Below are 18948 nucleotides of genomic sequence, written 5' to 3'. Positions count from 1 at the left end.
GTCCATGCCGAGACGTTCCAGACTTTACAGCTCGGAGAAGCCAAGCTACTGGCCCTCCACCTGGATTCCATGAACCTCTCAGGTAACAAATTCACCAGGGTGTTGGCGGAATTCCCCTCCATAGTCACCCCTGCAGTTCTCCATGGTCGACCCCAAGCACGGCATGCAGCACCACATCCCCACACAAGGACCACCACTGCACGCCCAAGCTTGCAGGCTCCCACCCGACAAGCTACACCTTGCCAAGGAGGAGTTCCGTAAGATGGAAGAGATGGGAATCGTATGCCACTCAGACAGCCCGTGGGCATCCCCGTTGCACATGGTGCCCAAGTCCACAAGAGGATAGAGGCCCTCTGGAGACTACAGAAGGCTCAATGACGCCACAACTGCCGACAGATACCCGGTACCCCACATCCAGGACTTCATAGCGAATCTGCACGGAGCGACCATCTTCTCGAAAATCAACCCGGTTAGGTGATACCATCAAATCCCAGTGCACCCCGACGACGTGCCCAAGACAGCCCTCATCACCCCGTTCGGCTTGTTTGAATTCCTGAGGACGCCTTTCGGTCTCAAGAATGCAGCTTAAACTTTCCAAAGGCTCATGGACTCGGTGGGACGCAGCCTGGATTTCATTTTCATTTACTTGGACGATATCCTGGTGGCTAGCAGTTCGCACCAAGAGCACGTGACACATTTGCGCCAGATCTGCCAACGCCTGAGTGACCATGGACTGGCAATCAATCAGGCAAAGTACCAGTTCGAGCTGATGGAGATCAATTTCTTGGGCCACAGAGTCAACCGACATGGCGCAGTATACCTACCGGACAAGGTCCAGGCCATCCGCCAGTTCCCCAAGCCCAGCACGGTCAAGGGACTGCAGGAGTTCATGGGGATGGTCAACTTTTATCATCGGTTCGTGCCGACGGCAGCCCACATCATGAGACCCTTGTTCAGCCTGATGGCCGGCAAGGTCAAAGAAGTGGCATGGGACACGGAGTCTACGGAGGCGTTCGAGCAGACCAAGGAGGCGCTGGCAAAGGCGGCCCTCCTAGTGCACTGAGAGTCGATGTACCCACGGCACTCACAGTCGACGCTTCCGACACGGCAGTTGGCGGAGTCCTGGAGCAGCTCGTCGAGGACCAGTGGCGACCACTCGCTTTCTTCAGCCGGCACCTACGGCCACCAGAGGTGAAGTACAGCGCCTTCGACAGGGAGTTGCTAGTGCTCTACCTGACTGTCCGGCATTTCCGGTACTTCCTCGAGGGAAAGGAGTTCACCGTGTATACGGACCACAAGCCCCTCACCTTTGCACTGGCCAAGGTATCAGACCCATGGTCGGCCCTGCAGCACCTGTCCTTTATTTCAGAATTCACCATGAACGTCTGCTACATTGCAGGGAAGAACAACGTCGTCGCCGACACACTGTCTCGCCACAGCCTCCACTCAGTAGGCATATCATCCTCAGGAATAGACTACGTAGCACTGGCGGAAGCACAACGGTGGGACAGTGAGATCCTGGCTTACCGCACCTCCGTTTTGGGGCTCCAGTTGGAGGACGTCTCCATCGGCCCGGCAGCGGATCGACTCCTGTGTGACGTGTCTACCGGCAAACCCCGACCCGTGGTACCAGCGGCATGGAGGCGCCGGGTGTTCGACACGCTGCACAACCTGGCCCACCCATCCATCCGGGTGTTCGACACGCTGTACAACCTGGCCCACACGTCCATCCGGGTGTTTGACATGCTGCACGACCTGGCCCACCCATCCATCCAGGTGTTCGACACATTGTACGACCTGGCCCACCTGTCCATCCAGGCATCCATCAAGCTGGTAGCAGACAGATTTGTCTGGCACGGTTTGCGCAAACAGGTCGGACACTGGGCCAGGACCTGCGAACACTGCCAGACCGCCAAAGTCCAGCGACACGTGAAGGCTCCCCTCCAGCAGTTCCAGCCAACGCACAGGAGGTTCCAATACATCCACGTGGACATCGTTGGCCCCCTGCCAGTCTCCCAGGGTGCCAGGTATATCTTTACTATGGTAGACAGGTTCACCAGATGGCCGGAAGCCGTACCGCTCGCAGACACTTCCACTGAGTCCTGCGCCAGGGCACTCATTGCAAACTGGATCACCTGGTTCAGCCTCCCAACAGACATCACCTCCAACAGAGGGGCGCAGTTCACATCTGGTTTGTGGACAGCACTGGCGCAGCTCCTGGGCACCCAGCTGCATCACACCACAGCGTACCATCCCCAGTCCAACGGTTTGGTAGAGCGATTCCACCGGCATCTCAAGTCGGCCCTGATGGCGCGGCTCAGGGGCCCCAACTGGACAGATGAGCTTCCCTGGGTCCTACTGGGCATCCACACAGCCCCCAAGGAGGACCTGGACACCTCGGCAGAATTGGTCTATGGTGCCCCCCTGACAGTCCCAGGCGAGTTCGTACTAAAGGCCCGAGGTTCAGAAGAAACTCCAGCAGCGGTGCTAACAAGGTAGGGACCCTGGCACCGGTCCCGACCTCCAGGCATGGTCCCACGCCATCCTTCACCCCTAAAGACCTCTGAGACTGTGAGTATGTTTTTATTCGCAGGGGCATGCACAGGTCACCTCTACAGCAGCCGTGCGAGGGACCCTTCAGGGTGATCTGGCACAACGGATCCACGTGTGTCGTGGAGGTGGGTGGCCGGGAAGAGACTTTTACAGTGGACCGCCTCAAACTGGCGCAATTGGACATTGAGCAACCGGTGAGGGTACCCGCACCGCGTCAGCGAGGCCGGCCACCCAGGCATGCCACACAGACTGGGGGCTCCACTCCCCCGATGGATGTTTCTTGGGGGGGGGGTGGTGGTGTAGTGGCCCGCACACACGGGACTCGAACCGCCATCGGGAGCCACAGGCAGACACGCAGTAGCACGTTTGGAACTACCTGCTCAGGGCGGATCTTCCGGGGACAGTTTGATGTCATGTCCGCCCCGCGGGTCTCGGGCCCATAGGAGGGGAGATTTAAGTGAGCGATTTTGAATCAGTGCAGGCATTCTGAATTAAGCTCTCTCTGCCTCCGTGTGTTTCTTTAGTATCGCGTTGCGCGAGACTACAACAGGTTTTTTTATAAACAAATAAACATTTATTTAAACTCCGCTCAATAAAAATGAAAAGTAAACAAACGAATAACTTAACCGGAAGTTAACTGCTATACGGCAACTCAAACAGTTCTTAAAGCGATAAATGCGAACACAGTTCTTAAAGTGATAATTGCGAAAGTCCAAATGATTTATACAGTCAATTAGGAGAGATTTTCCTGAAATAACGAATTCCTCGACAACATGACGTTACTGCTGATCCCAGCCGAAATATGTCTTGCCCGAAGGATTCACGTTGAAGAAAATAAAACGGCTTGAAGGAACTGACCTTTACCTTGACAAATGACACTGCCCCAACCCTTTCTGCCCTTACAAGACAGGGGTTATCTCGGATGCAGGTTACTATTCCTTGAACGAAGATCCAATAAGGTCGATCTTGTATTAAACCGCCGACGAAACCAACTTTACTTGATCCTCCGGGTTTCTGTACTTCGGTAAATCTCCAATACTTAGACTTTAAAATTAAATCAAAGATACATCAAACATAACTGGCAGTGATTTTCAAAACTGCCGGCACGAAGACAATGTACCTTACAGTAAGAATTAAAACTCCACTTTGAAACAGAACTGTCATGAAACCAAATACACAGCATAATAGAATAATGGACAACTTAAACAACGGGAAAATACATCATGTGACATCACTGGTGGGAAAATACATCACTCCACCATCATAAGACCATTACATTATGCTCACCAGATACTCAATTACATCATGGTCATGAGACAGTCACAAGATAGCCACGGGGTATGTAACAACTTTCCTATTGCAACACTTTCAGCAGTCAACAGACCTGAAACCCTTGGCACACTACCTTCAGGCATACATGCATCAGTTTCTTTCTCCAACTTAAACTGTTCCTCCCTTTACTGTAACTTTCTCTTGCTCTTCCAGTGCATGTATGCCCTTCAATAATCATTGACGTGCCATTAATGCAGCCTAAATCAGCCTCTGTTTTAATGCATGCAGAGAAGGTAGTTAATACAGAAGATTTTCTTCCTGCAGCAGAACTCCATAAGCTAGTCTTTCTGCTGTCAGCTGTTATATCCAGAGTTTAACATGCATTGGAACTTGAGAAACATCTCTGTTGGAATGTGATAGGGACCTTTCCTAAATTACTTTTCCAATTTATAAAGTTTAACAGTGCACAGACTTTTATGTATATTTTTATCTTCTCTTAAGTGAATATGTCTTTTTTTTCTAATTATCCATCATCATCCATCAGCTTTTTTCTTTAGTAGTTGGTAGGGGGTTGACTTTTTTATATAAAAAATTTCTTTTATGATGTATGACTTACCTTTAAATTTTTGATTACAGAGTGGTATACCTTTATGTGTTATGCTAAAACATTTTGATCAATTTTATTATAGTATATAAATGTACACAAATTATGTTGAGATGTATCTATGTGTTGCACTCTGTAAATTTTGTTTTATTTCTTCTGAATAAAAATATTGTAAAAAGAAAGAAAAGAAAGGAATGTGAAGCATGACTTGGTGGTATTCCATTCAATCAACGCAGGTAACAGACAAACAATATTGCATCCACAGCACATCAACCAGACCAAACAAGCAGCATTCCATTCAAATGTCAGCAACCGGGACAATATTTTGGCTCTCAAAAACTTCACAAACCACACAATAAATCAGGGCCATGAGCACTTCAATTAAACCGAACAACAAACCATCAAGCAAACACCCCATGATCAAATAGTGGTTCGATCCACAAGTACACAGCATGAATCAATACAAAGCCATAGGGTAGGCCACCCACTTCAGCTGCTCATGTTGCTCAGTGTTGCAATGGTAGTTACCTCTGATAACCAACTGGCCTTTCTTTGGATTCCTTTGTGTTGGAATTCCTTTTTTCCCAACGGGTCCGAGCAAACCTCTTCCTCCAGAACGTGAAACATTGTGCAAAATAGTCCATGCTGATGGCTTTGTCATAAACTGATGTTTATTTGGTTTAAAAAATGTTCCTTGGCAAAACGTGGTGATTACTTGAAAACAAACTAAAAGACGCTGAGAGGCTAAGTGAGGAGGTATTGAATTGTATGACGCTCTTCCAACTCACTGAGTTCCAAGTTGTAAAAGTATGTTTAATCGTCTATTAAAAGACAACAATAAAATTATTTGACTTTTCCATAATTCGTGTAAAATGAAACGAGCATAATTAAATCAAATTCAAACAAAGACAAACAGTCAAAGACGAATGTAATAGGATCAAATTCAAACAAGTGGTCAATGAAAGATATGCCATCCGTACTCACCCCCTCTCTATGCCATCAAGCATGTGAACAGGTGACTATATTAATTTATTTTAACCGCTACCCAACGCTGCCCGTCACCCATACCTACTTGACAAATTAACTTAACCCAGAGTGAGAACATACAGCACAAATAGAATACAGACAGACAACAAATAGATGCATGGCTCCCACAGCAGAGTAACAGTAAAAATGGCCTAATTACCAGCATTCAGGCCAATTAAAATTATGGAATGTACTTATTGTATAAAATGAGTGCAGGTGACTATTTTAAGTAATTTGTATAATGTAAATAGTAGTTTCAATGTTTTTAATTCTTGGTGACTGTAATCACAAAATAATTCAATAAAACAAACACAAGGAAGTCTGCAGATGCTGGAAATCCAATCAACATATGCAAAATGTTGGAGGAACTCAGCAGGTCAGGCAGCGTCTATGGAAATGAATAAACAAATGACTTTTTGGGCTGAGACTCTTCCACAGGATTGAAAAGGAAGGGGAAAGATGTCTGAATAAAAGGTGGGCGGAGGGGAAGAAGTGATAGGCAAAGCCAGGTGGGTAGGAAAGGTGGAGAAGAAGGAATCTGATAGGAGAAAGAGAAAGACAAGGGGCACCAGGGGGAAGTGGTAGGCAGGTGAGAAGAGATAAAAAGTCAGAGTGGAAAAATAGAGGAAGAGGGAAGGGCAATTTTTTTTTCCACTGAAAGGAGAAATTGATATTCATGTCATCAGGTTGGAGGCTACCCAGATGGAATATAAGATGTTGCTCCCCCACCCTGAGATTGGCCTCATCTTGGAACAAGAGGAGGCCATGGACCAACTAGTTGGAACAGGAATTGGTCTCAGAATTAAAATGTTTAGCTACTGGGAAGTTCTGCTTGTTGCGGATGGAATGGAGGTGCTTGACAAAGCTGACCCCCAATTTATGATGAGTCTCAGCAATGCAGAGGAGGCTGCATCGGGAGCACTGGACACAGTGGATGACCTCAACAGAGTTGCGAGTGAAGTGTTGCCTCACTTGGAAGGACTATTTGGGGCCCCGAACGGAGGTGAGGGAGGAATGTATGGGCAGTTGTAACACTTTGTACACTTGCAGGAATAAGTGCCAGGAGGAAGATTAGTGGGGAGGGACAAATCGACGAAGGAATTATGGAGGAAGCGATCTCTGCAAAAGCAGAGAGAAAAGGGGAGGTAAAGATGTATTTTGTGGCAGGATCTCTTTGGAGATGGTGGAAATTGAGGAGGATTATGTGTTGGATGCGGAGGCTGATGGGGTGGTAGGTAAGGTCAAGAGGAACTCTCTCGCTATTAAGACATCAGGAACATTCCTTTCATCAGGAAGAAAGGAATGGAAGAGACCTTTCCATTCTGTCCTGGAATGGAAAGCCCCAGCCTGGGAACAGATGTGGCAGAGGTGAAGGAACTGAGAAAAGCAAATAGCATTTTTACAGGTGATAGGATAGGAACAGGTGTAATCAAGATAACCATGGGAATCAGTAAGTTTATAAAAGATGTTGGTTGACAGCTTGTCTCCAGAGATGGAGCTAGAGAGATTGAGAAAGGGGAAGGAGGTGTCAGAGGTGGATCTAATTAACTTGGGGTGGGGGGGTGGAAGTTAAAGGCAAAATTGATACAATTGACAAGCTCAGCATGGGTGCATGAACCAACACTAATGCAGTAATCAATGTAGTGGAGGAAGAGTTAGAGAAGTTCTGTCCTTAGTGTTTGCATTTATAAATGTTGATAAAGGTGATTTGCGTTCAATTTAATCACTTCACTAAGTCGTGTTTTCATTTGTGGTGAATACAGAAGGTATTTTCTCCCAAAACCCGACTGGCTAAAAATTATTATCTGGTTATGGTGTGAAAATGGTTATGGATTTATTGGGTAGGCTTGCAAGAAAATAAATCAAGGGGTTGAATTTGGTAACATTTATTTACTTTCATAATAAATTTACTTTGAACTTAGAACTTTGGTCCAATATCTCCTTGAGAGTATTGAAGTATTGTTTGATAACATTACTGTGAAGCATAGTTCAGTATTTCATTATATTAAAAGTAATACATTCTGTTCCTTATTCAGTTACACACTACAATGTATGTAACATTGTCATGAGAGGACTTACATTTATATATTATTCATCTCCTTAGGACATTAAAAAGATCACAACCAATAAGATAAATATGAATTTCCATCAGTGGAATATAATACACTGCCAGTGTAGTCTCTAATACAATGTAATTTCCTTAGATGTAGAATAGATGTCAATCAAAATGTAGTTGCATGTGGTCTCCAAGGTATAAAAATAACCATTTAATGTCAATACCTTAATCATAAGTATGAATCAAGAACATTCCATTGAGGGATTTACTGAGTGATGTACAGCTTCAGATATTGAAAGTTTGCCAGATGAAACTAGGCAGCTGAGATAAACTGCAATAAAGCATGCAGAAAGGGATCTGCTTTGTATTTCTTCCTCTTTCTCTTCTGTATTCATTTTCTCTTTCCATCCTTCTTTCACCCTGAAAATCCATAACCTGACAATGCTGAAAGTCTGAAATAAAAACAGAAAATTCTGGGAATGTGTAGCAGGTCAAGCCACATCTGTGGGAAGACATCACTGGTATTTAATCTCTGTTTCTCTCCTGGCCTGCTGAATATTTCCAACATTTTCTGATTTTATAATTAATTGGAGCAGTTGATAATCAAGGAGAAAACTCTCCCTTTGGGGTAATAACAGTGGGTATTCCTGTATCATAGGAGCAGCATAGTATTGAGAATTTGTGTAGGATGGTTAGACATTGTCAGTTTCACTGGTATGAAGGAAGAAATGTGTCAAGCATTATTAGACAATCCTAAGATAAAGTATGATCATACAGTGATGTTCATCTCATATGCACAACTGAATCATGCAAACTTGCTAGTTGACCAAAAGGAAGCAATATTATTGATAGTCACACAGTTATTAATACAAGGAGTGATGGCCTTTTTATTTTAAATATTCATTCATTCTGTATGATACTATTCTGCTGATCTTGTTCTGAATTTTGAGTTTTCATAGCCTGCCTAGAGATAACAATTCATTTTTATCAAAGTTATTAATTTAACTTTGGTCATCTCTGTCTGGGATAGAAATGTTATTCATGTTTTTCAGAATATTAAAAATCTTGTGCCTTTAGTTTTAATTCCAAATCAGAGGATGCCATTCATGAAATTCACTAAGGTTACTGCAGTGCTACTTATGAGCAAGCTAGAATGATTAAAGCTCAGATTTTTTTTTGGAGCAATTGGTATAAAGATGTAAGTAATGAAAAGCTCCAGGACTTTGGATCTGAAAGTGAGCTGAGAGAGAGCATGACCTTAAAAGATGACAAGTTCATTGCAAGTGTGTCAGAAGATGACAACCATAGAATTGAAAAGGTAGGATTATTGTCTGTAAAATTATTTTCAACAGTGTCACCCTGAAATAGTAGTGTTGGTTGTTGAGAGGTACTTGGAGTATGATAGTATTCAGTGTTGGTGGAACCATGAGCAGACTGATGTATGGTATGAGGATATCAGGAATGACCTTCTATACATGCATGGCCGTATTTAACAAGCAGGTCTCCAGATCAATGAAACTGCTTAAGCATTGTTTGCTCCTTTTCAGTAAATTTAAAATCTTAGATTTTGTTTGTCTGTTACTGGGAAGAGCTCTTACAGAGTAGTCAATAGTACGTTTTCCATCTATTTTCCAGTTTGTCCAGAGAAAATACATGTGCCTGATGAGAGTTCTTCTCCACATAATACAAATTCTTCAACAACAATTGCACAAAACAAGCTGATATCTTCTACTCAGCAGCATACCAAAAAAGCACTAAAACAGGTAAGGTTAAACAATTACAATCTTATGTCCTTTAATAATATGGTATTCTCATTTTTTCCTCCCTTCAGCTGATAAACAAATTAATTGTCAAACTTTATATGAAATTCATTGAAGGATCAAACATGTTCCGAGAATCTTCTTCTCTAAGACATTAAGTTTACCTTCGAATCTTGACTTGTACGTAAACAGATCTAAAAATACATTCACTTGTGGATCCAGTGTAGGCAGTTTAATTGGTTTGGCATTGGCTAGACGGACTGATGAGCCTGTTTCTGTGCTGTACTTTTCTATGACTCCAGTTATTTAAAGAACATCAAAATAAAATGCAGATACAGAAATCTGAAATTTAAAAGATGGAAAAATACTGAAATTACTCAGCAATCATCTGTGGAATGAAAAGCAGAATTAACATTTTACATTGAAGAGTCTTCATCAGAACTGTGACGAAGAGAACATAAAGTTGCAGAGAAATGTAGGTGGGGTGGGGGAGGTGGGTGTGCTGTTGTGGTGGATGAATAATGCCGGGAATATATTTCTGAGAATGGCTGAAGTTGTCAGAAAGGTGAGTTGTATAGGTCACCCAGTCATTAGACAATTAGGGAGAAAATGAACAAAAGCAGTAAAGTTAAGGCAGTTAATGAACGTCAACAATGAAATGTAAACTTCGCAATTGTATGGCTTTAGGATGTGCCTTGCAGTTGAAACTGTGCCTTTGGAGGGAGAGGAACAGAGCCAATATCACAGATAGATAACTTAACAAAAGATATGGCCATTCTGACACAGAAAAGAAAAGCAAGCAACCCAAATTTGTAGAATTTAGCAATGTCTGCAACACACCAGACAGAAGATGAAGCGTTATTCCTCAAATTTATACAATATTATTAATTGATAAATTTATATATTAATGTGATAGATTACCAGGTACAATTAATATATCATATAATTATATTGCAAGAGTAAGTAGGACATAGATTCAAACTGCAAGGCAACAGGAGTTCTAAGTACATTCTGCTGACCCAAGGCAGTCTCCCAATCTATAGTTGGTTTCCCCAGTGTGGAAGAGATCATATCATGAGCATTGAATGCAATACAGCAGATTGGTTATCTCAGTTTGCTTTTGACATGTCAAGGTGGATGCCTCATTTCAAAAATGTACGAAATTCTATAGAGCGATCAACATAACTCAGCAGGCATTATACATTTGAACACAAGTTCTGTCAGGCCTCACTTCCACTTCTCAGTATGTCTCTATTCAGTTTGTGCTTTGTGCTTTCCTAGTGCATCTCTCGTCCTAGATGTTAATGGGGAAAATTTCTATTTTGAGAAGAACGTCAAACTTGTTGATCTAGGGAACTACTTTGTAAACGACCAATCATTTTGTATTTCAAACTATCTTAGTCAATCTACTTTGTCCAGTCAATGTGACAAGGTATTTCATTGAACTTTGTACAATCTTTCTTATATTTACATTCATTTTCTATAATACACTCTGCTTTACTTTCTGCCCAGTTCTGTGATTATTGTTAAGGTTTTCAGCCACCTGTTGTTAAGAACCTAAAAACATGAACCAAAATTGAGGCTTGAATTGAATTGAATTGACTTTATTACTTACATCCTTTGTATACATGACGAGTAAAAACCTTTATGTTACATCTCAATCTAAATGTGCAGTGTGCAATTTATAGTAATTTATAATAAATAGTATGTACAACAGGACGGTCAATATAACATAGAAATACAATTGTATCAGCATGAATTAGTCAGTCTGATGGAAGAAGCTATCCCAGACCCTGTTGGTCCTGGCTTTTATGCTGCAGTACCATTTCCTGGATGGTAACAGCTGGAACAGTTTGTGGTTGGGGTGACTTGGGTCCCCAATGATCCTTTGGGTCCTTTTTATACACCTGTCTTTGTAAATGTCCTGAATAGAGGTTCATATCTACAGATGCATTGGGCTGTCCACACCACTCTCTGCAGAGTCCTGTGATTGAGGGAAGTACAGTTCCCATACCAGACAGTGATGCAGCCAGTCAGGATGCTCTCAATTGTGTCCCTGTAGAAAGTTCTTAGGACTTGGGGGCCCACACCAAACTTCTTCATCTGTCTGAGATAAAAGAGGTGCTGTCATGCTTTTTTCAACCACGCAGCCGGAAGGTACAGAGCACATGAAATCCTCAGTAATGTGCCATGTGAGATCCTTGGTAATGTGTATGCTGAGGAACATAAAGCTGTTCACCCTCTCAACCCCAGATCCATTGATGTCAATAGGAGTTTGCCCATCTCCATTCCTCCTGTAGTCCACAACCAGCTGCTTTGTTTTTGCGACATTGAGGGAGAGGTTGCTTTCTTGACACCACTTTACACAGAGAATGGTGAGTGCATGGAATGTACTGCCAGTGACGGTAGTAGAGGTGGATACAATAGGGTTTATTAAGAGACCCTTAGGTATATGGAGCTCCGAAAAATAGAGGGCTATGCAGTAGGGAAATTCTAGGCAGTTTCTAGAGTAGATTACATGGTCGGCACAGCATTGTAGGCTGAAGGTCCTGTAATGTGTTGTAGATTTCTATGTTTTATGTTCTATGTTCTTTTTTTTGATATATCCATTGAATTTTCCTTTTTCACTTATTTGTGTGCTGTTTTAATCTAAGTTATCAGCTAATGTTCTGTTTATTTCCTTTCAGCACTTTTATACTTTTCTTGAAATAGTTTCCTCTTCCATGTTTCTTTTTATTATCCATTTTTGGAAGTTTAATTTTAAAATAATTTTCCTTACATTTGAAGTTTTAAATGTTTGCTGCCTGTGCAATAATCACAGCCTACCTTTACTGATGCTAACAATTTGGTTAGAGAGAAAAGCAAAATGTCAATTAACACAAACTAAATCGCATGACAAACCATTGCATCATCAGTAATAGAACACTGCTATGTGAGTATGTATGTCTTGAAATGCCCATAAGACATAGGAGCAGAAATAGGCCATTTGGCCCATCGAGTCTGCTCTGCCATTCAATCATGACTGATCTTTTCTCCCCTCCTCAGTCCCACTGCCATGTACAAATGTTCTTTTCAATAATATTCATGCAGGATTGCTTATTTGCATCAACAATTTTATTGAACACCTAGGCAGCTGCTTTAAGAAACTGAGTAGAAAAAGAATTATAATGCTAGTTTATGCTTTCTGTGAGGCATTGATAAAAATGAGTAAGGGTCAAAGGGGACATGCCAAATTTCTTTACCCTCCTGAGGAAGCTGAGGCACTGGTGAGCTTTCTTGGATGTGGCATCAACATATTTGGACTAGGATTGGTTATTGGTGATGGTCACTCCAAGGAACTTAAAGTTCTCAACTTTCTCAACTCTCCTACACTTTGATATAACAGGAGCATGTACACTGCTCCCTTCCTGAAGCAATGACCAGCTCTTTTGTTTTGCTCACATTGAGGGAAAGGTTGTTGTCACGACACCATATTGTTTCTAAGTGCTTTATCTCCGTCCTGTACTTTAATTCAGCATTATTTGAAATATGAGCCACTATAGTGATATCATCTGCAAACCCGTTGATGGAGTTTGAGCAGAATCTGACCATGCAGTACGTATTGCACAGGGTGTAGAGTGGGAGACTGGGAACACAAACTTGTTCACCACTGTTGAAAGTAATTGAGACAGAAGTATGGCTGGCTGTCCTTACTGATTGCAGTCAGGAAGTTGAGGATCCAGTTGCCGAGGGACGTATTGAGTACCAGGTCTTGGAGCTTGGATTTTAGTACTAAAGGCATAATTGAATCTGTTTTCAGTTTATCCAGTGTAGGTGTCTCGACTGTCCAGATGCTCCAGAAATGAGCATAGGCCAGGGTGATGGCATCCACCATAGATCTTTTTGTGATGGAAGGTGAATTACAGTGGATCAAGGTTATTTTTCATCTCCCCTGACTTCATGTAAACCACTATTAATGAAACCAAAATCATAATTTTGGAGGTCAGCATTAATAGAAGCTTAATTGAATGAACAATATTAACTAACAGAGCTGGGCATAAGCTGGCTATTTCACAAATAGTGTTGTACCTCTTAAACCTAAAAAGCCCCTCTTGTTTTTGCAAGGCTCATGACAGAGAATTGGCATAGTTATATAAGAGAGTAAATATATATATATATGACAACAATTGTTACAGCTTTAGTTTTTTAACTAATAGGTAACATGCAGAGTAGTTTTAAAGTCTTTTCCTTTGTTCTCATCTTAAAATCAATAAAGAGGGTAAGGCAATTCATTTTAATAGTTTTGAGGACTATTTTCTGCTTTTTTGTTCCAAAATTAAAATCTAACTTTGTAGCTAGAAGTTGAACATTATTTACTGATGTTGTCTGTGATGTTGACAATGTCAGTTGATAAGTTATGTGTAATCTTGCAATACAAATTTCTAAAACTCATTTCTTAGAGCCTCCTATTGTCTACAGACCCCATCACTTTGATTATTACCCTATCAGCACTATAGAAAAGTTCACTATAGAAAAGTTCTAAAACATCTTGATAAAATAATCAGAACTCAGGGAATCCAATGCAGGTGGTGTGAAAAGGAAATGTGTATCTTTCATTTTCTTCAGCATTTAGTGCAGAAGACAAGAGAGGTGTGACAGTGGAATGGAAAATTAAAATGGAAGATTCATTGAGACTGTGCCTTGGATATATGAGGTGAGATTAGGTAAAACATGCCTGTATTAAGCAGATTTTAGAAGCATGAGAGCAGGCATAACTTAAACATACAATATTTTTATAAAACTCATAATGAAAGATTTTTCCTGGTTGAAGAGTCTGGAACTGTGTCACTGTCCCACATAAATTGTTAGGTCATTTAGAATTGAAATGGAGTTATTTCTTCTTGCAGAACATTGTGAATGTTTAGACTTCTCTATCCAGAGAGTTGTTGAGTCTCATTTATTCAAAACACAAATTGATAGATTTCTGAATGAATAGGAAATCAAGGGATGTATGGATAATTCAGAAAAATTGCACTGAGACAGAAGGTTCCCAATGATGTTGAGGATAGACCAATCAGGCTTGAATGGGCTATCCTGTTTCAATTAACTTTGTTCTTACTGCACATCCTAGTCATTGTGTGCTGATGATAGATTATAAAACTCTTGAGTTTGTGAATAGCTGCCAGTGAATTAGCCTAACAAGAATTTTGTGCTCCTTGATACAGCACCACACATTCAGATGATCACCACACCCATGGATGGTGTGTTACAGATGGGGTAGATTGAGAATCCGGCTGAGTCCTGCCACAACACTCTCACTTAATGTCAGCAAAACCAAAGAGAGGATTATTGACTTCAGGAAAAGAAAACCAGAGGTCCATGATGGGGGATCAAAGGTGGAGATGGAGAGCAACTTTAAATTCCTCGATATTATCATTTCAAGTCAAGTCAAGTGGAGTTTATTGTCATTTATCTACATACATGTATATAACGATATAATATATTTAGAAATGAGACAATGTTTCATTGAACCAGGGTGTAAAGCACAGCAGTACAGATAACACACAATAATTTATGAAGATAAGGATAAAATCTACAGAGGATTCACAGATAAATAACAAACTAAAGTGCATTAATATTAAACATTGTAAGGTACAGAACTGATTAACTAGTGACACTTTGAATACAATGTGGCCAGGAGTTCAGAGCCCAATAGCCAGGGAGAAGAAATTGTTTTTTATCATGATCATTCTTGTTTTTATACATTATAGTCTCCTGCCTGATGGTAGAAAGTTAAAGAGGGTGCTGGATGGATGGGTGGGGTCCTTAATAATGTTAAGGGCCCTGCGCACCCAGTGCTCCTGATAAATGTCTCTGATGGATGGTAAGTAGACCCCTATGATCCTCTCAGCTGTTCTCACAGTCCTTTGTAGGGACTTATGGTCTGATGCTTGATTGCTGTCGTACCAGTTGGCGATGCAGCTTGTCAGGAAACTCTCTTTGAGGCTCCTATAAAACGCAGTTAAGATTGGGGGGAGAGCTTTGCTTGCCTCAATCTTCTTAGGAAGTGAAGGCGCTGCTGTGCCTTGTTCAGGGAGGTGATATTAGGGGACCAGGTGAGGTCATCTGTGTGTAAACTCCCAGGAACTTGGTGCACACTCACTCTCTCTACAGATGAGCCATGTATTCACAGAGGGGGATGGTTCGCCTGCACCTTCCTGAAGTCCACAATAATTTTGTTTGTCTTCTCCACATTCAGGCTATGGTTGCTCTTCTCACACCAATCCACCAACCACTCCACTTCCTCTCTCTATGCAATCTAGTCATTGTTCTTGATGCCAGCCACTGTTGTGTCACCCACAAACTTGATGACAAGGTTTGAGCTGGATCCTGTGACAGAAGTGTAAACAGCAGCAGGCTGAGCTCAGGCCTGGGGAGCGCCAGTGCTCGGCGTAATGCGAGGAGAGATGTTGCTGCCAACATGGACTGACTGTGGCCTTACTTTTAAATAGTCTATAAATAGCAGTCTAGCATATGAGAGCCCATTCTCCAGGTGGGACAGGACAGAGTAGAAGGCAGAGGCTATTACATCATCAGTGGATCATTCTGAGTGAAGCTGGAAAGGCTCCAGTGTAGCTGGGAGAAAGGCTATAATGTTCTCCATAACCAATCATTCAAAACATTTGATAATAGTTGATGTTAATGACCAATAGTCATTTTGGAGGACCTGTCCTAGGCACAACACACAAGTGCAATTATGAAGAAAGCAAGGCAGTGCTTCTACTTTCTTAAAAGTTTGCAAAGATTTGCCATAACATTTAATACTTTGACAAACTTTTAGTGATGTGTGGTATATTGACTGGTTGTATGGACACACCAATGAAATTCCTACACAAAATATTTGATATGGGCCAGTCTATCACAAGTAAAGCCCTCCCCTCCGTTGAGCACAGCTACACAGAGTGCTATTGCAGGGAAATAGCATCCATCACCAGGGTCCCCCTCTGCCCAGGTCATGGTCTCTTCTCACTGCTGCCATCAGGAAGAAGGTACAGGAGACTCAGGACTCATGCTACCAGGTTCAGGAACAATTATTACCTCTCAACCATCAAGTTCTTGAAGCAGTGGCAATAACTTCATTCAACTTCACTTGCACCTTTATTGAACTGTTCCCACAACCACAACCTATGGACTCAAGGACTCTTCACCTCATGTTCTCAATATTTATTGCCGATATATTTTGTTATTTTTTTTGTCTTGTATTTGCACAGTTTGGTTTTTGTACATTGGTTATTTGTCCACCCTGTTGGTTGCAGTCTTTCATTGATTCTATTATGGTTCTTCGATTTACTGACCATGACCACAAGAAAATGAATCTCAAGGCTGTATGTGGTGTCATATATGTACTTTGATAATACATTTACTTTGAAAGTTTTGAACTTTGGGAAATTTTGGGAATGAACAGATGAGCTTTTTATTGCAGCCTATTGCTATACCACATTGTTTATATGGTTAATAGAAACCCTAAAATGTTTTCAGTGAGGGATTTGTAATTGAACTCATAAGGGAAGCAGTGGACCTTGTGTTGTAGGTGGCTACTGCTTGGTATTTGCTTAACATGAATCTATGATCACAAGTCTCAGACCAAGGTTGTCATTTAGTCTTGTAGGAGTTAACATTACATAAGAACATAAGAAAAATGAGCCATCTGGTTGAGCCAGCTCTACCATTCAATAACATTATAATTGATCTAACCATGGAATCAGCTTCATTGTCCTGCCTTTTCTTCATAACCCTTAATATCCATTGCTATCCACAAATCTGTGTCTTAAATATACCTAATGATGTAGTCTCTGGGTGAGAATTCCACAGAATCACTAGTCTCTGGGAAAAACAGTATCTATCATCAGTAAAGGTCTACATTTCTTCATCTTCCAATATAGGTAGGATCATTGATAAAGAAATTGAAGATGGTTGGGCTGAGGTTATAGCTCTGAGGAGCAGCTTTAAAAATGCAGAAATTCCTTTTCCTTGGAGAAGCTAGGGACAAAGTAGGACAAATAAATATTTGAACTTGTAACTACAACTAAAAGTTAAGTGATAAAAGTTCATTGATAGATTTTTGTTTTTGGAGACAAGTAATTTTATTATTTCTAGTAAACTGATTAAGATTGAACCTGTAATGATAGAAGTGCAACATCACCACCAATGGATAAAGTGTGCATTGCAGGCATTAGTCAGATCTAATTTATCTTTTGAAATTCACATGGTTGAGTGTTGCTTAAAATTACTAGAGTTATTTTTTTTAAAAGTCCTTCTCATGCTGGGGATCTGAAATAAAAATTGAAAATGCTGGAAACACTCAGCAGATCAAGCAGCATCAGTAGAGAGAGAGAGAGAGAGAGAAACAATATTAATAGGTCCAGTTCAGTAATTTTTCATAGCATCCTTATCATTAAAGAAGTAAAATAATTACTATGAATTTCAATATACTCAGAACAGATTCTCAGTGGTCCATTTTCCAGTATTAATAGCTAAAGAAAGAAAAATATTACATTTTTTTTGCTCTCTGTGACCTTAAGATTTCATAATGCACTTTTGTAATAGCAGAAATATAATGAAGATTTGATCTTTTTTAGTGATATCGTTTAAGAGATAAACATTAGCCAATACATTGTAATGAACACCTTTGTTATTCATAGTATCAGTTTGGGGAATCCACTTAAGAGGCTGGACTAAAGTTTATTCAGTATCTCATTGTAGAACAAGCAACTTTAAAAGTACAGTGCTTTATTGAGAACAACAGGAAACCATCACTCATCATTCATTCTAGATTATGTCATAAAATCCTTGGAGTGAGTCAAATTCACAACCTTCTGATTCATGCAAAGCACCAATATTTTTTCATCGCAAACAATACAGTACTTGAGCATCTCATATTCTGGGATTTTCATGTACTGATCTGTAATAAAGAGGTGCAAAGGGAGCCCTTGTTTTCTGAATTGGATATCATGTTCAGAACAGGTATGTTCCAATATGAATAAAAGGACAAAGGATGGTAAGGTAACAGAACCTTGAATATTGAGAGTGGTGGGGGATTTATTCAAGAAAGAATATAAAGCATAGGCAAGATTTAGGAAACTAAAAATCAAACAGAGCTCTTGAGGATTATAAAGAAGCCAGAAGAGAACTCAAGAAGGGAATTGGGAAAGCCAGGAGGAGCCACAGAAAGTCTGTGGCAAGTAGGAGTAAAAAGAGACTCCAAAGGCATTCTATACATCAGAATCAGGTTCAATATTATTAGCATATGTTGTAAAATTTGTTAACTTTACGACAGCAGTACAATGTTCATGATAAATATAGAGAAAAAACTGAATTACAGTATATGTCTATTAAATAGTTCAGTTAAAATAAGTATTGCAGAAAAAACAAATACAAAATAGTGAGGTAGTGTTCATGTCCAATGACAATTTAGAAATTGAATGGCAGAGGAGAAGAAGCTATTCCTGAATCGCTGAGTGTGTGCCTTCAGGCTTCTGTACTTACATCAATTACAAGAGGATAACTACCAAACGGGCAGGACCACTCATGGATAAAGAAAGAAGCATATGCTCAGAGGCAGAGGATGTGCATGAGGTCCTAAGTGAGCACTTTGCATCAATATTTACAAAGATGGAGGATAGGGAGACCAGTGTGGA

At 41.1% G+C, this 18948-nt stretch overlaps 1 protein-coding gene across 1 annotated transcript in view; it reads left to right on the top strand.

Moving 5' to 3' along the window:
• LOC140726563 (putative Polycomb group protein ASXL3) overlaps nucleotides 1-18948 on the top strand; it is a 218287-nt gene that overhangs the window by 25982 nt on the left and 173357 nt on the right. Inside the window, exon 3 of the mRNA XM_073043118.1 lies at nucleotides 9147-9274. Coding sequence (XP_072899219.1) covers nucleotides 9147-9274 — 128 coding nt within the window. The remainder of the gene's footprint in view (nucleotides 1-9146; nucleotides 9275-18948) is intronic.

This window comes from Hemitrygon akajei, chromosome 1, assembly GCF_048418815.1.
Source record: "Hemitrygon akajei chromosome 1, sHemAka1.3, whole genome shotgun sequence".
In the NCBI taxonomy this organism is placed as follows: domain Eukaryota; kingdom Metazoa; phylum Chordata; class Chondrichthyes; order Myliobatiformes; family Dasyatidae; genus Hemitrygon; species Hemitrygon akajei.
Note: the sequence above shows the minus strand (reverse complement) of the source record. Positions and strands in the feature narration are given on the sequence as shown.